The sequence below is a fragment of the Erythranthe guttata genome, chromosome 14 (genome assembly GCF_056151865.1).
Source record: "Erythranthe guttata isolate IM_541 chromosome 14, IM_541, whole genome shotgun sequence".
Taxonomy (NCBI): Eukaryota; Viridiplantae; Streptophyta; class Magnoliopsida; order Lamiales; family Phrymaceae; genus Erythranthe; species Erythranthe guttata.
The window spans coordinates 25,390,434-25,414,876 of record NC_142546.1 but is presented as its reverse complement, the minus strand read 5'-3'; the positions used below and the strand labels follow the sequence as shown (position 1 = coordinate 25,414,876).

Sequence of the window (24,443 nt, the reverse complement as noted above, 5' to 3'; positions counted from 1 at the left end):
AGATACAAATAAGTGTCCCAAAATCTAAATTACGTATATACTAATTAACTTTTTGGGGACACTTATTTGTGCCTTCAAACATATATGCGATATTTACATGCGTCTCAAAAATTTATATTAGGACACTTGTAAATGTCAATCTAAAACTAATGATAAAATCAAGTGTCCTATAAAATATTATATTAGGACATTTATAAACAAAAATAAAATGACAATTATTGATCCAACAACCTTATAATCAAAGCACAAATCCACCAATATTACATATATAGTGATAGTAGAACATAATTCATGTTCTCAAATAAAATCATTAAAATTCCCAGTCAATTACATTTAGTCTGATGAGATGGCAACAAAATAACAACTAATATTCAGTTGCAACCTACAACATATACAAGAGTCATGTGGATAACTCGCTCACAACTAATACAAGAGTCGTCCGGATAACTACTCGCACATTGCCAAGTTGTTTTCTTCCTTTCAAGGTTTGCTCTTCCCTCGTGAGTCTAGCTTTTTCTCCATATTCTAATCTTTAAAATCAGTCTGTTACAATATCACACATAGGACAATTAGAAAGTACAATACACTAAACTTGTTAAAAGACAAAAAGTTTCCTTAAGGTATACATTTAAAATCACTTGTACTTACTTTCATATTTTGCCATCATTCCAAGAATCCTATATCCTTGTTGTAAGAAGATGCATTCAATTTCATCTTTCTTAACCATTTTCGTAATATGACGCCAACACCAAACACAAATCTGCAGAAGTTGGAAAAAAATCACACTTCGAATGATTAGAAAATTAAGTATGTAAAAGAAAGAAAAACAGTTAACATAGAATAAGATATAAACTAGAAGAGGCAAAATATTACTCTAGAAGATTTTTTGGAGAAAAATGAGCAATTACCAAAGTTTGTTTTCTTCCCACAGTGTGCTAAATCAACACCCTCTGTTTCGTCCCTTCATTCGACTCCTTCAAGTAAATTCGTTGGAAAGCTGGAAATAGATGTTATGATGTAACAACTAAATATGAAGAACTATAAATATAACAATATACTTGAATACTAAATGCAAGTTTATTACTTCGTGCTAGATGCAAGTAGATCCGTTAGGTACTAAGAAGAAACAAAGTTAATATTAAATTAGGTAAAACGTAGAAAGTCCTTCAATTTCTCTATAAGATTATGTGATTTGCTAATAATTTTAGTTTGCCATGAATATTCTGAAATCTCACATAGTAATACTATTATCATAAGCAAAGGGATTAAAGGAAAAAAAAAATACCAGTAATGGAACTCTTGAAAATGACTTTCCAATTTGTTTTGTTTGCTTATTTTACTGGTGGTGGCTGGAATTGTACTTAGGTTTGACAAACAAAATGAAAAGAGAGATAAATCTGCCCCTATTTCCCATCATGGCCCTGTTTGAATGATGAAAGCCATAAAAGTCTCTGCCTATAACAATTTGTATTCATCATTGATTATCTTAAACTGTAATGTAATATATAATTCATCATTTAAAAATTAAGTTACCACTCCATAAGTAGATAACTCTCCCTCGAGCCTTCCCCTTTATGAACAGTCATAGGACTTCAATTTCATCTGTTATAAAAGAAATGCAGAGAGCCCACATAAGATAACAGTTGAAACAAAGCTACCAACTAAACCCTTGACTACGCAAAATTGAAACATTACCATTGGAAACTACAAGAAATTGAAAGCAGACACAATTTCAAGCGGCACACACACTACAACAAAATTTTCGTAATGATTAGGAAGAATTAAAATTGAAAAAAAATTGATATGCCTAAATTGATTAAATCGCAGACGCTTCGTTTCTGATTTAGAATTAGGATCCAAATAACTGAATTAAGAGTAAAAATTGAAATGGAAGAGGAGAGGGACGAGAGAGCGAGCGAGAGAGAGCGAGAGAGAGAGAGAGATTTACCTCAGATCACGGAATGCCGTCGAAGAGAAGTTGAGTTTGGCTGATAATTTGTGAAGTTAGAGAAGACCCAAACGGGTTTAGGGTAAGAACTCAAACTGTGTGAATATAAGTTTTTAATATTTATTATTTTTTTTTCTCAAAAAAAATGTATTTTATTTTGAAGTGTCCCTTTAACTTTCATTTTCGGGATACATCATAGGGAATGTCCTAACATCTATTTTATGGGACATTTACTAAATAATATCCCAAAAAAAGTGTCCCAACATGTACTTTTTGTTGTAGTGGGACATCAACTTATTTATCAATCTTATGAATTAAAAGTAATATTCACTATCTATTATGTATACATCATGCAAAGTTTTCTTACACAATAACAACTCCCCGCAACTATTCTAAAATTTATTATTTTTATTAAATTATATACAATAAACAGTAATTTAGCACATCACTTTTTTCTAATTCACTTCAGCGTTGGTTGTTTATATTTTAGCACATCACTTTTCTCTGATTCACTTCAGCGTTGGTTGTTTATATTTTAGCACATCACTTTAAAATCACTACTCATTTCAAAATGTTTTTTTTATATGTAATTATTATATTTTTGTCATTTCACCATTTTGGTCTTTGCAAATTTGAAGAGCGAAATTTAAAATATACCAAGTGTTGTATAATATAAAACATCTGCTGGAGCTCAATTTTTCATCAATATTTGTAAAATACGCTAAAATTTTGCATATAGTACTACATCTCTTGTAGATGCTCTAAGAAAACATTGTTTCAAATGTTCAATAGTCTATTAGTGATCATTATATATGTTTTTTTTCAAAATTCAATCAATTTATATTACAATATTATTTTTCATTTTTTACTCTAATTCTATAACATTTTTGGCATATTTTGAAATATGCCTAAAAATTATGAAAATTTAATTGTAATCCTTATAAAATAAAATATTAATTAAATAACGTTACAAGCCAACCCCCAACTCGTGTAGTAACTCAGAGAGTCGCGAAGAAACAAAACAGCCAAATTATAGACACAAAAGAAGCACAAAAATCGTTCACAATCCGCGTCGACCACAGACAACCAATCACAGCCCTTCATTTGAATTATCAACCAATAGGAAGCGTTACAAAGAATGTCGCGGATCCAGACCTTCTTTGAAAATTACCCTTTTTTAACCAAATAAAGCCGTTGCAGCCCAAAAACCGGGCCCACGATTCAAACAGATTCACCTTTGACCCCTTCCTATATAAACCGCCCCGATATTAATCAATCCGCACGTTGCAATCAAAATCTCCAATTATATTCATCTTCTCTCTGCCTAAAGTTTTTTTTTTTCCGAAGCGAGAAACAATGGCCCGTACCAAGCAGACTGCCCGTAAATCCACCGGCGGAAAAGCCCCAAGGAAGCAGCTTGCTACAAAGGCTGCAAGGAAATCAGCCCCAACCACCGGCGGTGTGAAGAAGCCCCACCGTTACCGTCCCGGAACCGTCGCTCTTCGGTAAACCCTAACCCTAATTTTGTTTCAATTTTGATTTTTGGCAATTAATTTGGGTGCGGATTCTAATTAATCTTCGTTTCAAAAAAAAAAAACAGTGAAATCAGGAAATACCAGAAGAGCACCGAGCTTCTGATCCGCAAGCTGCCGTTCCAGCGTCTGGTTCGTGAAATTGCACAGGATTTCAAGACCGATTTGCGTTTCCAGAGCCACGCCGTGCTCGCCCTTCAAGAGGCGGCGGAAGCTTACCTCGTCGGTCTGTTTGAAGACACAAATCTGTGCGCAATTCACGCTAAGAGGGTTACAATCATGCCCAAAGACATTCAACTGGCCAGGCGCATTCGCGGCGAACGTGCTTAAGTGTTTTAGTTAGGGTTTCTGTTTTATGTTTTTATTTTTTTAATTTTGATTTTGCTCTGAGGGTAGAGCTTGAAGCTACTGTTTGAATTTTTGTTTCTCTGTAAATTTACAGACAGATTATCAATGGATTAATTGTTATAATCAAGTTTTGTTTTTGCCTTGCACAGATAATATCAATTATCTTGGGCGTAAAACATATTATTTAAAAGGGATGTCAGTTTATTAATAATGTGTTTTTGACTTCAAATTTGATTCTGACTATTTTGAGTTTGAATTGGGCAAAATTAAGAGAGTTTGAATTGGGCAAAATTAAGAACATGGAATTTGTAGTTCTTTGAATTAGTTATTTAACATTTCAGTATTTATAACGAGGTTTTAATTATAAATAAGATATTTCTTATGAAGGTTAGCCTAATATAAAATCTAATTTACTATTTATTGCCTCTTCAAAATTAAATGTTTGTTTTATATATATATGTAACTCATGATTTAAGTATCTTTCAAAATAAAATGATTCTACTCGCTAAAAGGAAATATATGTATAATTAAAATATGGACACTACTACATTCGAACAAAAAACACTGATTTGAAACATAATGCACATAATTGATAGGTCGAATCAAAAGTTGTAAAACTTGATACATACAACATTTATCTGTCACGCGAGCATTGATACAATCTGTACATGAAGAAACATTGTTGTATGTATCCCAAAGATTCAACAACAAAAATTGTAACTGGATGGAAGATCTCAATAATTTGAAAGATGATGATGTCCATGATTCAGTAACAAGTTCATCATCATAAATACAATTCTTCCCCAGGTAATCGAAGTAGGCTGGCTAGTAGTGCAAATCATGCGTACCCGGGCCGAAAACCTCAATTTTCCTATTTTTATTTTAATGATTATGAAAAAAATTAGAAATTTCGATCAACACATAGAGAGTAATAACACTAAAATGAAGCCTTTATATACATATGCACATTATGCAATATTAGTTTCAGGTCAATAAGATTCATAAAGTTTCGTAAATTATTATTTTTTCTGTTTGGGTGTAATCAGGTAATCACAAAGTATGTAACGCTAGGTATTGTACCTTTGTAACAACGACAAAGCCACCCAAATCTGGAGTTGGTTTCCCGTTTACTTCTTCAATTCACAAAGTAACATAAAAGCCATACCATTTCATAGTTTCTGAAAAGAAAAAAAAAAAACAGAATCATGATGAAAACAACACATTTTAAGAAATCGGTACAAGTAAAGGTACATAATAGAATACGATTTTCCTCAAAGTAACACGAAGATGAAAAGCATATGTTGTAAAAAATATGGAAATAAATAACTTAAACATGTTCAAATCAGAATCGCAGCGAGGTTTCTCTATACATGGGAATGATAAATCAAGGGAACCATGGCAGCAGATTTTGTGAGAAGCAGCACGAAGATGAAAAGCAGAATTCGGTTTAAATATGGTGATTCTTTTTTTCGTAAAACAAATGTAATGTAAACATGAGTTTTTCGTTCAAAACGTTTGGCATGGGATGTTTTGAAACAAACGCGAAGATCAGAATGGCTCGAAAAATTTGCAACCTTTCTTCGTAATAATAATGGCTGAAAATATGACATTTAAGATATAATGCATAATTCAGTAATAGATGTTGCATAATTCAGTATAGATGTCCAGAAACAAAGGGGAAAATGAAAAATTGAAGCCCATCATAGAGACCCTTTATGCGAAAGAGTCCAGAAGGATGATCAAAAGTAGCCCATTAAAGATGCCTAGGATCAAACAAGAAAATAGAAAAGAGAAACCCTGTAATAATTGCTAAAATAAGGTCAGTTGCATAGAATCTTGATGTGAAAAATGCTTGTATAAAGTCGAGAGTTAAAACAACCGAGTAGTTTGAATGTTGACTTTTATACTAGTAGATTCTAGAACATGGGACTTAAAAATATCGAGACTGCATCGATCACCCAAACCAGGCTTGTAACTGAAGTTCCGAAAGTCAGTAATTACTTGTCGAAAATGACGCTTATATGTGGCATTAGTTATTCCTAACAAAGAGAATGTGCCAGTAAATCATATGCGAGTAGCAAAAGACATCAGAAGTAGCAATAGTTATTTCTCATACGCTACTGATCCATGAGAAATATTAACCAGATAAGGTTTACGAGATATAAACGTACTTCAAAAGTAGCAAACAGACAATCTACAGGTAGATTGTAACGAGGATTTGAGATTAAATTACTAAAGCGACAAGTAGAAAGTTTGTCGAGAGATGCATTGAAAATTTGAGCACATAAACAAAAGAGTCAGAAGTTTGGACAACACCATCACGTAACACCAAAATTCAAGTTCTTAACTCATTCGTGCAAACATAATTATTTATAGACAGTTTAGATCGACAACTGTACAAACCAAATCGAAATCAATTAGATTTATTAGGTCACATTGATGAAGCTAAACAGCTTAGCGTGATCAAACAACACCTATTTAATGTCTTTACGACAAAAACACAACCCGTATAGTTAATCAAACACATAATCTTCTATTTATCCTTCTTACTTACTCTAACATACATTAAACAATAATTTCCCAGTCTAAAATATCAATAAATCTAATGCTTCTTAATTCGAACAATTCACTAACACAATTCACTAACACAGACCATCACGACAGATATGATCAACTCAGAAAACGCTTAAGGCAGCTGTATTGTCAAATCTGTAATACAAACTCAAGCTAAATTTCAGCTAAAACAGAAATTCATAAATACTAATAGGATAATCACCAACCACCAAAATTGCAAATATATCAAAGAATAACCGCACAAAAAATGTCAGTATAGAAAAATTCTACGAAACACTTCGGAAACAGAAGAGTCAAAACCCGAAATGGGAAACGAAGCAAAGCGCTTTGTTTTTAATACCATGTCTTTTACCAACGCAAAATATAGAGAAACACAAACAGAGTCAAAACCAAAGGTCAGAATTGAAGAAAGAGCAGAATTAAAATTACACCTCAAATTCCAAATTTTCCATGCTAAACATTCGTTGGGCCAGTCGGAGCTGGTACATATGCCGGAGGAGGTTGAGGAATGGGGTATCCACAAACCCTTAGCAAAGCTGTGATGCAAGTCAAACACGGTAGTGCAGCTATATAAATCTCCGAGCCGGTAGTAACGGCACGCTGAACCAAATTGAGCCTTGCAATTGTATCGGAAGAGCTGAATAACACTGCTGCAATGATGCCGAATGTGATCGGGTAGACAGGATGTATCCTCGCTATGACAGTACCAGCAGCTGCAAGCCCAGTCAATCCTGAAAGAACCAGGGACCAGGTAGACACGGCCACGGGCCGGTTTTGGGCCCGGAACCGGCCCGAACCGGCCCGTTGACGGCCCAAACCGACCCGTTGACCGTGTGAACCGGCCCGGAACCGTGAACCGGCCCGTCCTACCCGGGACGGACCCGGTTCTTAGATTTGGTGAACCGTGAACCGCCGGGCCGGCCCGGCGGTTCACCCGAATTAAAAAAAAAAAAAAAAAAAAAATCAAAAAAATTCAAAAAAAAGTGAATAACGGCCGGTTCACCCGGTGAATAACGGCCGGTTCACCCGGTGAACCGGCCCGGGTGAACCGGCCGTTATTTATTTTTTTTTGAATTTTTATTTATTTTTTTTTGAATTTTTTTGAATTTTTTTGAATTTTTTTGAATTTTTTTGGTGAACCGTGAACCGCCGGGCCGGCCCGGCGGTTCACCCGAATTAAAAAAAAAAAAAAAAAAAATCAAAAAAATTCAAAAAAAAGTGAATAACGGCCGGTTCACCCGGTGAATAACGGCCGGTGAACCGGCCCGGGTGAACCGGCCGTTATTTATTTTTTTTTGAATTTTTTTGAATTTCCCCCCCCCCCCCCCCCCCCCCCCAATTTTTCCTATAAATATTCTCACACCCCAATTTTGCTTTTTTTTGAATTTTTTTTTTGCCCCCAAACCCCCCCCAATTTTTCCTATAAATACCCTCACACCCCAATTTTTCCTATAATTTACTTATTCATCAAATATTTCAAACTTGAGCTTCTAAATTGACTTTTCATTTATTTCCTTTTCCTTTATCTATTTAAAAGTATTTCTTTTAATTTACTTATTCATTAAATATTTCAAAAAAAAAAAAAAAAAAAAAAAAAAAAAAAAAATTCAAAATTTCCGGGCCGACCCGGAACCGGCCCGGATAGGCCCGTGAACCGGCCCGAACCGGCGGGCCGACCCGGCCCGGTGAACCGTGCACGCCACGGGCCGGTTCCGGTTCCGGAAAATGTGAACCGTGAACCGGTCCGAACCGGCCCGGAACCGGCCCGTGGCCGTGTCTAGGACCAGGTGCTCCGTTTTTGCACAGGAGGAAATTCATCGGCATCGGCGACTCTAGCAAATATCTGGTCGATATATCTCTCACACGTTCAAGAATGCGGTCTCTAACCGCTTCTGGATTAGGGTGGATAAAATCAATTCAATCACGCTTGTCGGCTTAGTATCAACATGCCTTGTGGAGTCACTAGCGCACTCTGAGAAAAACGCTTCTTCAACCAGATACACTCTGAATCGTGGTGTGGTGCCATTGCAATTCTGCCAAGTCAATGAATTCAATCAAATTAAAATGGGCTGGGCTTTTAAATGGGCTAGCTCAGCCTTTGTTCGGGCCCAAAATATAACCAAACTAATTCAGCTCAAATTATATGCGAATTCCTAAACGGCCTGCCAAAAAAATAAAAAAATATAAATTAAAAATTGAGCGTATAAACCAGAAATAGAAACCCAGAAAAGTGAACCCAACAAGAGCGTCAACTTCAAACCCAGAAAAGTGAACGGCAGAAATCGCAACGTCAAATACAAATCCAGAAATCTAAATGAACTACGAACCCAAAATCGAACCAGAGCGTCAACTTCAAACCCAGAAAAGTGAACGACAGAAATCGCAACGTCAAATACAAACCAAAAAATCTAAATCAACTACGAACCCAAAATCGAACCAGATCGTCAACTTCAAACCCAGAAAAGTGAACGGCAGAAATCGCAACGTCAAATACAAATCCAGAAATCTAAATCAACTACGAACCCAAAATCGAACCAGAGCGTCAACTTCAAACCCAGAAAAGTGAACGGCAGAAATCGCAACGTCAAATACAAACCCAGAAATCTAAATCAACTACGAACCCAAAATCGAACCAGAGAACTTCAAACCCAGAAAAGTGAACGGCAGAAATCGCAACGTCAAATACAAATCCAGAAATCTAAATCAACTACGAACCCAAAATCGAACCAGAGAACTTCAAACCCAGAAAAATGAACGGCAGAAATCGCAACGTCAAATACAAACCCAGAAATCTAAATCAACTACGAACCCAAAATCGAACCAGAGAACTTCAAACCCAGAAAAGTGAACGGCAGAAATCGCAACGTCAAATACAAACCCATAAATCTAAATCAACTACGAACCCAAAATCGAACCAGAGAACTTCAAACCCAGAAAAGTGAACGGCAGAAATTGCAACGTCTAATACAAACCCAGAAATCTAAATCAACTACGAACCCAAAATCGAACCAGAGAACTTCAAACCCGTGAACGGCAGAAATCGCAACGTCAAATACAAACCCAAAAATCTAAATCAACTGCGAACCCAAAATTGAACCAGAGAACTTCAAACCCAGAAAAGTGAACGGCAGAAATCGCAACGTCAAATACAAATCCAGAAATCTAAATCAACTACGAACCCAAAATCGAACCAGAGAGTAACACAATCGATTGTTACTATCAGAAATTCAACTAAAGTACAAACCCATAATTCTGAAATCTGAACCATTAGATACCCCAGAAAAACCCAGATTCGCAGAAATATGCAGAAGAGGAAAATACACATACAATATGCAGTAAATAAGCAGAGAATTGATAGAGTATGAGGAAAAAAATTATGACTCGCATGATAACTGTACTGTGTACGTGTTTGTGTGTGTGCGCTTTGGAAGATAGTGGAGTAGAACATTCATACCACAGCTGAAGAAGAAAACAGAGGAGACCACAGCACAGCTGAAGAATAAAACAGAGGAGAAGTATAAGATGAAGAAGAAAACAAATGAGAAGTATAAGAAAAAAACAAGTGCGTAGGTATTTATAGAGCAGAACACAGAGTATAGGTGTGGTGTGTGAAATAACAAACTGGCGCTGCACTGCACACAGTGTACGTATTTGTATGTGTGTGTGAGAGAGAGTACCTTCGGCTTATTTTATATAAATTCCTATTTACAACTTCGTCCATAAGAGAAACAACATCTTTCGTATTACCCCATTTACCCCTAGCATCCAAATTGTGAAGAAATGATGGGAAAAGTTGCCACAAAATTCCCCACAGTGAAGAAATGATGGGAAAAGTGTAGCACCTTGTCACATGTGTCCAAGTGATGGATAACGAACCTTGTCACATGTGTTCATATTGTGAACCTTGTCACATGTGTCCAAGTGCAAGTGATGGAAAACGAACATTGTCACATTGTGAACCTTGTCACATGTGTTCACATTGTGAACCTTGTTACATGTGTCGTGCAAATGATGGAAAACAAACCTTGTCAAATTGTGAACCTGTCACATATCTCGTGCAAGTGATGGAAAACAAACCGTGCAAGTGATGAAAAACAAACCTTGTCACATTGTGAACCTTTCACATATCTTCAAGTGATGGAAAACGAACAAAGAATAAATTTAAGCTTTGTAGGAAAGTATTTGCTTTGTAGGAAAGTATTCCGAAAAATTCCGATTTTTTTCCGAAAAATACACCTATAAATACTTATGTTGTTTTATGATATAGTAATTTGATTTAAGTTTTGCTTTAGGATTTTGACATATTGAATTGCTCTCAGAAGTTTTGTTGGAAATTATAATGTGATTTATTATTTTTATTAATTTTTTTGAACTGAAATTTAGTAGTTACTAGTTTTACTTTTATCGACGTGGATGTTCTTATTTTCGTAAAATTATGACATTTTCAGAAAATTGTTCGTTAAGTTTTGAAAACTAAAAACTTATTTGTTTTTAGAAATTCCAAAATTTCCGGGCCTTTTGAAATTGGAATGAATTTATTAAATTCCAGAAATTTTGGAATTTGAATTGAAACTCATTTTGTACTTTCGAATTTTTTTGAAATATTTTCCAATTTCGATCTGATCAATCCGACTTTGATCTCTACTCCCAACCCAAGAGAAACTAACCCAAGGGTAACTAGCAAAGGGTTGGGTCATAATTGGCTGGCCGTGACAACCTGGTCCCAGGTTCTTGCAGGATCGTCTGCTCTTGCAGCTGCTGGTATAGTTATCGTGAGGGCACATCCTGTATACCCAATTACTTTAGGCATCATTTCAAAAGTGTTCTTCAGCTCATCTGATACACTTGAGAGACTCAATTTGGTTATGCGTTCTGTTGGTGTTGCCTCGGCCATTTGTACAACTGCACTACCGTTTTGGACTTGCATCACAAATGTGCTGGCGGCTTGTGGATACCCAATTCCTCAACCTCCTTCGTCCTATGAACCAGTTCTGACTGGCCCAACGAACGTTTAGCAGGGAAAATATTTTGGAATTTGAGGTTGTATGTTTTCTTTTGTGTAATTTCAATTCTGCTGTTGGTTGAATCCTGACCTTGGTTTTGACTATGTTCGTGTTTCTCTATATCTTGCGTTGCTAAATAAAAAAAGAAAGAAAAAAGACATGGTATTAAAAAGAAATGGGAAAATATACTAGTTTGCTTCGTTTCCCTTTCCATTTCGGGTTTTGACTCTTCGGTTTCCGAAGTGTTTCGTAGAGTTTTTCGATACTGACCTTTTTTTGTGTGGTCATTCTTTGATATATTTGCAATTTTGGTGGTTGGTGATTATCCTATTAGTATTTCTGAATTTCTGTTTTAGTCGAAATTGAGCTTGAGTTTGTATTACGGATTTGATGATACAGCTGGATTTGATGATACAGCTCCCTTAAGTGTTTTCTCGTAAAGAAATTAAATAGGTGTTGTTTGATCACGCTAAGCTGTTTAGCTTCATCAACATGATCTAATTAATACATCTAATTGATTTCGATTTGGTTTGTACAATTGTCGATCTAAACTGTCTATATATTTGCACGAATGAGTTAAGAACTTGAATTTTGGTGTTACAATTTACATGATGGTGTAGTCCAAACTTTGACTGTTAGTTTATGTGCTCAAATTTTCGATGTATCTCTCGAGTAACTTTCTACTTGTCGCATTATTATTACGAAGAAAGGCTGCAAATTTCTTCGAGCCATTCTGATGTTTGCGTTTGTTTCAAAACATCCCATGCCAAACGTTTTGAACGAAAAAATCATGTTTACAGACATTTGTTTTAGAAAAAAAAAAAAAAAAAAATCACCATGGTTTCCTTATTGCAATTCCCTTGATTTGTCATTCCCATGTGTAGAGAAACCTCGCTGCGATTCTGATTTGAACATGTTTAAGTTAATTATTTTCATATTTGATTTCTTAAAATGTGTTGTTTTCATCATGTTTCTATTTTTTTTTCTTTTCTGAAACTGTGAGTTGGTATGGCTTTTATGTTACTTTGTGAATTGAAGAATTAAACAAAATCTATCTATATATAATATAAAAAAGAGGATCTATGCTCTATATGGTTGGCATGTGGCAAATGATGATGTCATTTGTCAAAATTGCTTAGTTGAAGTTCAATTGATTATGTGGATTCTTCAATTGATTAGGTGGCATTTTTATTTATGGATGTTTTTTAGTTCTTTCCTATTTTACATTTACACAATCATTTAATAATTACCACATGTATATATATTATTTCCAAAGTTAATATTTTATAAATTCGAAATAAAAAAAAATCTTATTTATATTTTCAGTATTTCAAAATATTTTTATTGAAAAAAATTCATGAAAACTCAATATTTTTACGAATATTCAAATAATTTTCATAAAAAATGTTTTTTTAAATACAAAAATATTAAAATAAAGGAATATGTTCTATTGTTTTTTTTTTCAATATTTTAGAATATTCGAATATCCATTCCATTAAAAATAATAATAAAAAAATGTTTTATTTTTTAATTGAACTATTTACTAAATATACACTATTTTTTGTATATAATTTTTATTATACCATATTTCAAATTAAAAATAATTATACTATTTAATAAAATGCAATATTTTGAAATTTGAAAATTTAACAATTTAAATACAGTATATTTTAAGAAGGAATCTATAATTTACTCCTATGCCACCGAAATATATTTATCATTTGAGATAAATATATTTCCATAATTTTGTAAAGCTTTCTAATTTAAATGCAGTATATTACCCCAATTTTTATATATTTAAAAATTTAAATAAAATATCAAATCACTAATACAAAGGAATCTTTAATATTCCCTTTTTTTTTATATCCTTAATCCTTAATCTTGTAATCAAGGCAAGTTAATTAATCAAGTTAAGCTTTTATGGGCCAAAACATATATAACATAGAGTTGAGCTTTTAATAATTTATTTCGGTCCATAACTATCTAACTTCGGCCTATTATAAATTGAGATTCAGTTCTTCAACGGTACTACACTAAATGCAAGAGGTGCACCATTACAGATGTTGCAAAAAAAATATTTCTGTAAATAAATAATCTCACGTGAAATATGAATTATTAATAAAAACGATTTTATATCATTTTATGTTGAATTGAATGACCTTTTTTTTTTTTTATTATTTGCTGGGTATTATATTTTTACTCTTTAGAAGGTTTTGAAATATAATTAATATGATAATTATAAGTTATTCTATAGCTTTCACAAACTCATATAATTAATTGTGCGACTTTTTTTCTCTTATTAATTGCTTCCACGTCTGTTTCGTTTTTGTGGAACAATCTCTCTCGTAAGAATCTTATATCAAATATTCCCTTTTCTTTTGATCAATTCAAACCATTTTGGGTATTTAAAAATTAGGATAGTTGAAAACTTGTAATATTTTACGAGTATAATAATTATTCTGACTTGCAAAAATATAATGTATTAAATGATCTTCTATGAGTAAAATAACCTTCCGACCACAAAAATTCTTTGAATATATACTAAAAAAATGCACGTACTTTTGATTTATTAGCTGCACATATATTATGCTCTTTTGAAGTTATGGAGAAAAAAAAAAATTAATAATAATAAAAAATATATATATATATATATATATATATATATATATATATATATATATATATATATATATATATATATATATATATATATATATATATATATATATATATATATATATATATATATATTGACAAGGCTTCTCTAGCTGTCGATATATTGCGTGAAGTGTTAGGATAAGGCTCCCCGTGACTGCCAATCCTCACGGACTCGACCATGTAATTGGATTCCCATACATCTTCTTCACATGCAATGTTTAATTTTTTAAATGTATTTCAAAAATTATACATTTTTAGCCTAAAAAAGAGTAGATTCATTACAACATAAAAATATTAATTGTTACAACTTTGCTCCAAGACATTGTATTTATAGTGTTTCTACTCTACATTTGCAAGTAGTCTAATAATTATGATAAAAAATAATAATAATTTGAAATCAAAATGGAATATAATGGGGCGATGTCTAATTATATATATACACACATACATACAAAAAGAATGTTATAATTCACTTGATTTGGACCCAAATACCCTCACTAGGAATCTCTTGATACACCACAAAAAGTAGATAGTACCCGGATGGGGCAAGAATGCCCGAACCCGGTGTTATGACCCGAATTTGATATGTAGTATTATCAAATGATGTTGTCACATTCCCACCACTAAGTACCAATAGCCTTTGATTCATCGAAAACGAGTGGGTCGTAAACGAGGGTGCCACCATCGTTACCTTCACCAAAGACCCAATTATCCTACCCGAAGCGACTGCGAAACCAATCGTCAATTCTTGCCCGTACCCGATTACATGCGGTGAAACGGGCGTAACAATTACCGGACGCGAATTCGCGAATTTCGAATCCAAATAGGAAGGAGAAAACGCTTCTAGGGTTAAATCAGTAGGAAATAAAACTCCCGTAAAATTATAATACGCGTGCGGATTATTTCCACCAACTAGAACCCGACCGTCGCGTAGTAATACCGCCGTCGAGTGGTACATCCGAGGTGTAGTACTCGAGTTTTGCACCTCGAATCTGGACCAAATCGATTTATCGGGTCGGTAAATAACGGGCGATAAAACCGGGTCCCGACCGTATTCCCAACCCGCGGTACCCGATCTCGCCCCGTTTATAATCAACACATTGCCATTTGGTAATAACACCATATCTCCCATGACCCGAGGAACTGGCATTGTCTCCACGACCCATTGAGGATTCGGGTCGTTTATCCGGATCCTGCCACACGTGTCAAGCGCTGGCAAAAAGATACCATTTGTAGCGTTGACGTAGGAATCTTTCGGAGCACCACCGCAAACCAAAACTTCTGCTCCGGAATTGTTCTTCAACGGAAGCAAAACTGCGGAACCCGAACTCGGGTAGCTTCTCGGATCCCCGCCCGGAATAATCGGGTAGGTTTTCACCACGACTCGGTTCGAGTAATTGAACAAGATAGCTCGATTGTTGGCGAAGATGAATAAATTACCGTCTGTGTTCAGAAAAACAAACGGGTACAAGTTGTTCTCGATCAACGGGTCGTATGTCTGAACAAGAAACGACAGGTTGTACGACTTGTAATCCGCCGGCGATGTTTTCGGGTAGAACTCGAAACCGAACTGCCGCCGCCCGCCGATGATGATCTGCTTCCCGTCGGGAAGAATGTGGTTCGTTGCGTACCATCTTCTCTTGATGAGTGCGAGGTTAATTTCCTGCCAGTCGCAGGAGCTGTCGTTGCACGGTGTGAACGTTCTGACGGCGTGGTCGCCGTCGTTGTAGCCTCCAGTTTGGACTAAACTACCGTCGGGTGCGACGGCGCCGGAGGAGCACCAGGTGTCGGTTTGCACCGTGAGCGGCCGGACGGTGTTCGAGACGACGTCGTACTCGACCGAGTGGGCGGTGCAATCCACCGTCGAGTAGGTGTCGTTGGGGTCGTTGCGGCATTTTCCGGCCGGCAAGGATATGTTGGAGCTGCCGAAATCCGTCCGGTCGAAGATGACGACGCGGTCGTTGTTGAGGAGCTGTATGTGCATGGCGGAGACGCCGATGTTTGAGAGGAGCACATCCCACTTTCCGCCGGCGGCGGAGGCGCGTGGGAGAAAATCCGGTTGTGGGAACAGAGGTAGAATCAGTATGTGGAACGAAAGAAACAGAGACGGGAACATTATTCGGAAGTGATTGGGTGGGATGTCATTTGTTTGGTTTTAAATTGCCGATGTGGGGTCCACAAACGCTGACGTGAGAGAGTACCACGCGCATGCAAACCGCGTGGGAATGATTTCTTGGTGCCTGTTTGTTTTTTATTTTTAAATCAGATATGAGATGAAAATATCAAATCACAACATGGAATTGGATTAATATTTAATGGTAGTTATAACATTATATTAAGAGCATTTGTGACAGCATTTAGTTTACAAATGTCAACATTAAAATTGATGAAAAGTATGTAATGATTGAGGTGTTATAATAACAAGCTAATTATAAATAGTTCCAAATTGAGATGTAAAATAGTTGCAAATCTATGGTCAGAGGTAAAAGTTAGATTCTTACTGGTGGTGCAGAATTTATTACAAGAATTTATAACCCACCACCGTCAATTAAATTATGGTCAGATAAATGTAAATGCCTCTGCTTTATGTCTGTAAAATGCAGAAGATTGGTACAAGTTTTGACCTATCATCTGCTTACAAAATCGAGCCTGCTGGCCCAACTTTAGTTTTGGCCCATTATAATTTGGGCTGAACATCCTCTAGATTCAAATATAATTTGGGTAAATTCCAACCACCTCCTTCATGTAAGGTCAAATTATGAAAAAATCCTATCTTGTTTGGATAATTACAATCATCATCTCAACTATGATTTTTCTTCTACGTCTATCCTTATGGTGTCAAATTCAACATAATCTTCTAGGTTCCGTGGAATGTTCTCTAGTTTGTACTCGTTTTGTTAAAAATGCGGTTTCTAATGCACTACAATCTGGTATTTACAAGCGAAGAGACACATCTATGACCGTCTTGTTTCAAAATGTGGAGCTCGAATGGAGTAAAACAAGTACAAACTGGAGAATATTCTACATAATCTAGAAGATTCAATTAAATTTAACAACGTAAGGGTAGACGGGTAAGAAGATCAATAATTGAAAGATGATTGTAATTATTCAAATATGAGGGATTTTTTGTAATTTGACATTACCTCATAGGTGACCGTAGTTTACCCTTCTTGTAAGGTAAAAATTGGGAGAAAAAATTAAGGCACGTGTCCACTCTTTTTTTATGCGATCCCCAAACAATTTTTTATTTTTAATTCCATAAAAAAACCAAAAGTAATAATAACAATTTTGATCATAGGGACTAATTTAGTAGATTTTAAAATTGATAACAAATAAATCATGATATTGGTCAACCAAGGGTGAAAATGTAATTTGAATAAGAATCCAACTCATGGACAACTCCTCCACTTTCTTATCTCATCGACCTGATGATTTATATTATTATTTTATTATATAAAAGGCCTTAATTAATCCAACAAAAAGACTGTTTATTAATCTCTCTGCGCCTGTGGATTCTCGCTCTTAAACAGAAGATACTTTCGGATCCGATCTCTGCAGAAAACCAAGTCGGAAAAAAAGATGTCGTCAACCTTCAGCGGCGATGAAACAGCTCCCTTTTTCGGCTTCCTCGGCGCCGCCGCCGCTCTAGTCTTCTCCTGTAAGATGTGTTTTGATTTTTTTTTTCAGATCTAAGGCTATTTCTGCCGCGAATTTACTACTTACTTATTCCGTTCTGTTTTCCGTAGGTATGGGAGCGGCGTACGGCACGGCGAAGAGCGGCGTCGGAGTTGCTTCGATGGGTGTGATGAGGCCGGAGCTGGTGATGAAATCTATTGTTCCGGTGGTTATGGCCGGAGTGTTGGGTATTTACGGTCTGATTATCGCTGTGATTATCAGTACTGGTATTAACCCTAAGGCAAAGTCTTACTACCTATTTGATGGATATGCTCACCTTTCTTCTGGTCTCTCTTGTGGTCTCGCCGGCCTTGCTGCTGGTATGGCCATCGGAATTGTTGGCGATGCCGGTGTCAGGTGATTTCTACACTTGGATCCTTCTTAGATTTGAATTTTTTTTGTTGATTTTTTGATTTTATTATTATTATTTTTTTTATTTTTTATCTCAGCATTATGATTCAAAATATTTTGATTTTGTGTTGGTTATTTGATTCGATTCGAATTCTGATTAGCAAAATCAGTGTTAACCTTGAAATTGAAAGATAATCTTCTGGATTGGATTGGATTGAATTGTGACTACAGATATCTAGTAATTAGTTACTGGATTTGTTGTTAGTATATAATTGAAGTTGAAACATGATATACGGACTGCGGATTTTAGGACGATCGTATTGATATCAGTATATAATATTATGGATTCACGAGTAAAATCTGGTAGACGCTTTGCTGCACTTATTGTATTTTCTCGCTCAAGTAGTCGAGTTACATGTCAATATAGTTGGGAGGGGGGTTTCGTTATCTGCTGCATCGGGTAGATCCCACCATACATACACTTGTATAGTTAATTATCCTATTTTACACACATCCACATGTGTATTGTGTGCAAATCTATGTTCGATGATTGTAAGCGGACTGGTGCTCACGTCACTCCGATTATAATCTACGTTATTTGCTTGTATAATTTACTAAATGATTTAATTTTATGCTTCTGGATTTTCTGTTCTCTTACTCGGCTCGTTATTTTGTATAACAGAGCCAATGCACAACAACCAAAGCTTTTCGTAGGGATGATTCTTATCCTTATTTTTGCTGAAGCCTTGGCTCTTTACGGTCTCATCGTTGGCATCATCCTCTCTTCTCGTGCTGGACAGTCGAGAGCAGACTAAGAAGTACTTCTCACTCGATTGTAGTTGAGATTTTTGGCTTGAAGTTTATGTTTGGGGATGTAGAGAAGTTTGATTTCTCGTGAATAAAAGCTCTTCTCGTATTTTTATGGCAAGGACCATATTTGATCTGTATAAACCAATTCATTTAATATTTTGTTTGTTGAAATTTCATACTTTATTTTTCCTGAGCTTTATGATGAATTTTGGTGATATGAACTGCTGGTTAATTTTCTGTCTCCAGTATTAGGTACTGTGAAATTGCTGTGTGAGATTCACCTTGTGAACCTTAAATATTTTATTCTACAATGCTGATTTTAGAGATAAAATCAGCAAATAATTCTTTTTCTTTCTTTTTTCTTTTGGCATCTTGCAAATAATTCTACAAGATTAAATTTCCTCTACTGTCTATATTCCAGATTTTTTTGTTTTTGTAATAATAATTTTTTTTAATTAATATTAATGTGGTCACGATCCAGCTATGGGCTTGACTTGTGAAATTGGACCTTCATGAACTAATATTTAGTGGGCTTTTGGCCTTATTTTAAGATTTAAGGCCCATAGAATTATGGTCATCGGTCAAGAATCAACATAATGTACATTTTTTTTTATTCTCTGATTTTATTTTTCCAATCAAATTTATAAAAAAAGTTCTAAAAGTCATATAAATATGGATCATTGTTGCTCTAATAACAGTTTACTTTTCCAATCAAATTTGTAAAAAAAATTCTCTGAGTCATATAAATATGGAGCATTGTTGCTCTAATAACAGATTTGTAAATATCGTTTATGATGTTGTATGACTTGCCTTGGATAGATTAAACGAAAACACGTCGTGTGGGAGCTGTAGAACGTCTGAGTCGCAAGTGAACTTTTTAGTACATAATTTATTTAATTTCATCACATTCATAGTGTCAATATAAAAATTATATATTTATCAAAAAAAAAAAATTAAAATTATATAGAAACGTTCTCATTTCTCAGCAACTTCCACATACGTCAGCACACACGCAACCAATCTATTTTATTTCTTTGAGAAATGTAATAGTTAAGCGTGTGGAAGGGGCCAGTCGGCAATAAAATGGAATCTCGAATTTTCATTTCCAACACCAGAAATTTTAAATTATTCATATAAATAGTAATTTTTTGCTGCATAATAATAATAATAATAATCGCAGCGAAAGAAAAATAGAATTGAAATTCGCCGACTTCGATTGGACTCTTTCTCACAAAGAAAAAACAAAAATCGGCATTAATTTTGGAGTTGCATGAGCATTCTTCTGCGGAGGTTGTCGAAATCATCATCAATTTTACTCTCCAAAATGGCGGAGGAGATCGCCTCATCCACCACCGCCGGCGCCGCCGTCGCCGTCGCGGCGAAGAAACGCTCGCTCTGGCCATCCCTACTCCGCTGGATACCCACTTCCACCGACCACATCATCGCCGCTGAAAAACGCCTCCTCTCTATCCTCAAGTAATTTTCAATTTTGAAACGAAGCTCCAATTTGATGTTATTTTGGTTTCATTTGATAATAACTAATTAGAATCGCCGTCGCTTAATTTTGTTTTGGGGTAGGACTCCGTATCGCCAGGAGCAGGTTAATATCGGATCGGGGCCGCCCGGTTCGAAAACCCGGTGGTTTAGGTCAACGAGCGATGAACCCAGGTTTATCAATACGGTGACGTTTGACAGCAAAGAGGGATCACCGACGCTAGTTATGGTGCACGGTTATGGTGCTTCTCAAGGCTTCTTTTTCCGCAATTTTGACGCGCTTGCTAAGCATTTCAAAGTTATTGCGATTGATCAGCTTGGGTAAGTGTTGGTGTTCGTGTTCGTTTTTCTCAGCCTTTTCTTATTAATTTGTGATTAGAAGAAGAATAAGGGCATAATAAACATCTTTGTAATGAACTTGCTCTATCTACTTTTGTTGTTTCGCAGTTGGGGTGGATCCAGTAGACCAGATTTCACATGTCAAAGCACTGAAGGTTAGTTTTTTTAATCTCGAACTAACACTATCGAATATGCGATAAGTACTTGTTTCTAATTTCTAGATAGATATCAAATTTAACAGTTTATGTTATCGATTATAACGATGTGTATATGTAATTTTACGGGGAGCTTCATCTCTAAGATCAACAAGTCAAGATGGTTGTTATATGCTCTAAAATTTGATGCAGAAACCGAGGCTTGGTTCATCGATTCATTTGAGGAATGGCGCAAGGCCCAAAATCTTACCAACTTCATTTTACTTGGACATTCGTTTGGTGGATATGTGGCTTCTAAATATGCACTAAAGGTAGATGAATCTGAATATTTATTGTTTTTTTTGCCATATACCTATTTATTATCTGTCAATATAAACGATTATTTTCCCATATTTGACATCATCCACAATTGTTTACGTGCAGCACCCTGAGCACATTCGGCAGTTGATTTTAGTAGGACCAGCTGGATTTTCTTCAGAAGAACAACATATGTCCGAGCGGCTTACTCAATTTAAAGCAACATGGAAAGGTGCCGTTATAAATCATCTATGGGAGTCTAATTTTACCCCGCAAAAGATAATAAGGTACTTCTTGTTCTCCTTAATCTGCATATATGTCTTAGTGTCATTGTTTCGTTAATTGTCTTTCGGTCATGAGTGGTACCAACTGCATCACAACTACCATGAAGCCTTATGAATGGGGTGGCATAAAATTGCTTCGTTATGTTAACTTAGCATGATACTATGTTTTTTTCTCCTCGATGGAACTTCCTTAACATTGTAAGGAAATACATTGGAAATTTGCCACTTGAGATGATGCATTTGTGGTAGGGTGAAGCTGTCGATACGTAAGAGTTGGAGAACGAAACTGACATTCTTTTCAATCTTGAATTCTGTGGTCAAAATGGATAAATCATGCCTTAACTACTTGTAGACTTCGATACAGCATATACTACTTGCTCTAGCTTTCATCAATCTACATATTACAATCTGTTACAATCCTTTATGATGATGGAAATAGCAATATGTCATTTGTTGTTGAGCTTGATTCAGTTCCTTCAAATAATGCAGGGGTTTAGGTCCTTTGGGTCCAAATATTGTTCGGAAATATACAAGTGCTCGATTTGGCTCCTATTCTACTGGAGAAGTGTTGACCGAGGACGAATCTAAGTTATTTACAGGTTAGCTTGTGATTAACTAGTTTAATTCCATTTAGTGGTGATAATTTTTCTTCTAATCATGGGCTATTTTTTTCTTTCTTAAGATTATGTGTATCATACTCTAGCGGCTAAAGCAAGTGGAGAGTTGTGCTTGAAGCATATCTTCTCCTTTGGGGCTTTTGCTCGGATGCCACTTTTGCATTGGTGAGTGGCTTCATTGCTCCAGTTGTTTTTCCCGTTATACTGGGAAAGTGCTTTTTTTTTTTTTTTAAATATAAAAAATGGGGAAATTGCTTTCTAGTTCTACCATTAGGATCTTATTTGTCAATGGTAAAAAACCTAGTAATTTGGGCCGTTTATGATTGCTGCGAGCTGTACCAGGAGTAAAATTAACGGGTTAACGAATCAAGAATTGAATATATTTAGTCTTAATATCAGGGGTTAACTATGCAATACAATTCTATTGACTGTATTAGAATGTGAACTTATGTGATTTAGCCCTTCTTTTTTATGTTTCCTTTTTAAGGCCTCGGAATGATTTTTGTTTGCTTAAATTGGGCACGGAGAGCTGGATTTAGGAAATATGCATCTTATAGATTAGAATTTAATAACTACACTACACATAAGTTTTATAGATTAGAATTTATAGATTAGGAAATATGCGTCTAATAGATTAGAATTTATAATGTAAATTTTACCGGTAAACAACAATTCCTCCCCGATGGAAATTCACAAGTTTTTTTTCATGTTTTACGTCTTGTTAATAATCTACATGTCTTCTTTGTGCAGTGCATCTGATTGGAAAGTACCAACAACATTCATATACGGTTTTCAAGATTGGATGGATTACACTGGAGCACAAGAAGCTCGCAAACAAATGAAAGTTCCATGCGAGATTATAAGGGTTCCTCAGGTATCTTTACATGCGAGATTATTTACATTTTTACGCCATTACGATACAATGTTGCTTCATTTTCTTTTGCTACTCGATTTTTCTCAAGATGAAGACGTAGTTGGAACTTCATATTATATAATTGCAGGGTGGTCATTTCGTATTCATCGACAATCCAGCCGCATTCCATTCTGCTGTACATTATGCCTGCCACAAGTTACTCTCACCCGACGGTGAGAGTGAGTCTCTACCCGAAGGCCTCGAATCCGTCTAAATAACTCCCCCAAGTATTGTATATCAAAGTCAATAAGATAGAATGAAATAAATAGTGTTAAATATAGTTGATTTTTTTAATTTTTTTTCTGGAATCTTCTTGATGAAATTTTCGATAAATGAAAGGAGGAGGTTTAAGAGCCGTTGGCAAAAAAACATTCGGGATGTATACAACGTAAATTTTACAGAACTAGCTGTGTGAATGTGATCATATATTGATAGCTTTAGAAAGTTATTTCCATTGTTTACCCTTCGCAGATTGATATATTCAAGTTCATCAATAGGTTTGTTGGTTTGGATTGTTATATATATATATATATATATATATATATATATATATATATATATATATATATATATATATATATATATATATATATATATATATATATATAAAATGTTCTGTTTTGTTTTTGTTGCAAGTTCTTTGTATAATATGAACGAATCAAAATACAATAACATTAATCCTAATTAAATTCAATATTCCTCAGTTTATTTTTTTTAATTAATATTGGTATGTCATATATCCCTAGAAAAAAAAATTGTAAATAAATGCGTCACAAACTGTCGCCACCTGTCACTATAATAATAATTAGGGGAAATATGCAATACCCCCCTTAAATAGAAAATATTTTGAACTAAACCCAATTGACTTTAATGACTTTTGCATACACCCAAATTCCAGTTTTAATTTGTGAAACCCCCCTAGACTTATGTGACAAGACAAATATACCCCCAACCCTATAACCTTAAATCCTAATTTTTTTCTTCCGCTATTAGTCGTCATTCTCGGTTTTTCAACCGATCTTTTTTCTCTCTTCATTGTTCTTCTTCTTCAAACCCTAGATCTACTCTTTCCATCACTACAAAATCGAAGAGGCAACAGAAAATCACCGGTGGCCGGAGTCGACAAACAGAGGCGGTAAAGGACTAGCGGCTAGACACCGACGGAGTTCTGAAAATTACCGTACGCCGCCCAATTTCTCACCACAGCCGCCGCTCTCCGCCAAATCACCGCCGCCGCCCTTCACCAGAACCGCCGTCGCGCTACTCCGAAGTGTCATTCGAACGATGCATCCCTTCTCCCTCCGCTGCTTGCCGAGATCTATAATATTAATCGGTAAAATTTATTTTTTATTTTTTCTCGAATTAATTAACCGTAAAGCTCGTTCTGGGTTTGAATTTTTCGATTTTATCATTTTTTTGTCATGAATGCATAGATTTCAATTATC

General features: G+C 35.3%; 4 protein-coding genes and 3 long non-coding RNA genes across 13 annotated transcripts; 3 read left to right on the top strand and 4 right to left on the bottom strand.

Annotated features, from left to right (window-relative positions):
* Positions 1–215: 215 nt before the first annotated feature.
* Positions 216–2,070, bottom strand: LOC148765518 (uncharacterized). 7 transcript variants are annotated; one of them, XR_016029681.1, is made up of 7 exons: positions 1,949–2,043; positions 1,696–1,748; positions 1,534–1,602; positions 1,286–1,455; positions 909–997; positions 649–760; positions 216–543 (listed from the first exon to the last, which is right to left on the bottom strand). It is a non-coding gene; the product is annotated as an uncharacterized LOC148765518 (long non-coding RNA). The 7 variants fall into 7 exon arrangements; XR_016029682.1 differs by having other exon boundaries at positions 1,286–1,421; positions 1,949–2,042; XR_016029680.1 differs by lacking the exon at positions 1,696–1,748 and having other exon boundaries at positions 1,949–2,070.
* A 1,112-nt stretch (positions 2,071–3,182) lies between these two features.
* On the top strand, positions 3,183–3,955 carry LOC105958826 (histone H3.3). Its single transcript, XM_088812993.1, has 2 exons — positions 3,183–3,453; positions 3,549–3,955. Exons 1-2 carry the CDS (start codon positions 3,305–3,307, stop codon positions 3,808–3,810), a joined length of 411 nt encoding a protein of 136 aa, XP_088669119.1. The 5' UTR covers positions 3,183–3,304; the 3' UTR covers positions 3,811–3,955.
* A 441-nt stretch (positions 3,956–4,396) lies between these two features.
* LOC105958947 (uncharacterized) lies at positions 4,397–7,449 on the bottom strand. Its single transcript, XR_016029518.1, has 3 exons — positions 6,834–7,449; positions 4,909–5,006; positions 4,397–4,699 (listed from the first exon to the last, which is right to left on the bottom strand). It is a non-coding gene; the product is annotated as an uncharacterized LOC105958947 (long non-coding RNA).
* A 367-nt stretch (positions 7,450–7,816) lies between these two features.
* On the bottom strand, positions 7,817–10,058 carry LOC148765517 (uncharacterized). The gene is made up of 2 exons (XR_016029517.1): positions 9,857–10,058; positions 7,817–8,564 (listed from the first exon to the last, which is right to left on the bottom strand). It is a non-coding gene; the product is annotated as an uncharacterized LOC148765517 (long non-coding RNA).
* Positions 10,059–14,450: 4,392 nt separating this feature from the next.
* LOC105959564 (aldehyde oxidase GLOX) lies at positions 14,451–16,436 on the bottom strand. The gene has a single exon (XM_012983702.2). It carries the CDS (start codon positions 16,177–16,179, stop codon positions 14,533–14,535), a length of 1,647 nt encoding a protein of 548 aa, XP_012839156.2. The 5' UTR covers positions 16,180–16,436; the 3' UTR covers positions 14,451–14,532.
* A 951-nt stretch (positions 16,437–17,387) lies between these two features.
* LOC105959563 (V-type proton ATPase 16 kDa proteolipid subunit) lies at positions 17,388–19,070 on the top strand. Its single transcript, XM_012983701.2, has 3 exons — positions 17,388–17,721; positions 17,810–18,095; positions 18,772–19,070. The coding sequence occupies exons 1-3, from the start codon at positions 17,643–17,645 to the stop codon at positions 18,902–18,904; spliced, it is 498 nt and encodes a 165-aa protein (XP_012839155.1). The 5' UTR covers positions 17,388–17,642; the 3' UTR covers positions 18,905–19,070.
* An 885-nt stretch (positions 19,071–19,955) lies between these two features.
* On the top strand, positions 19,956–23,492 carry LOC105959562 (putative 1-acylglycerol-3-phosphate O-acyltransferase). Its single transcript, XM_012983700.2, has 9 exons — positions 19,956–20,375; positions 20,478–20,714; positions 20,841–20,887; positions 21,080–21,198; positions 21,311–21,471; positions 21,958–22,067; positions 22,151–22,250; positions 22,836–22,959; positions 23,087–23,492. The coding sequence occupies exons 1-9, from the start codon at positions 20,170–20,172 to the stop codon at positions 23,210–23,212; spliced, it is 1,230 nt and encodes a 409-aa protein (XP_012839154.1). The 5' UTR covers positions 19,956–20,169; the 3' UTR covers positions 23,213–23,492.
* The last annotated feature ends 951 nt before the right edge of the window (positions 23,493–24,443 follow it).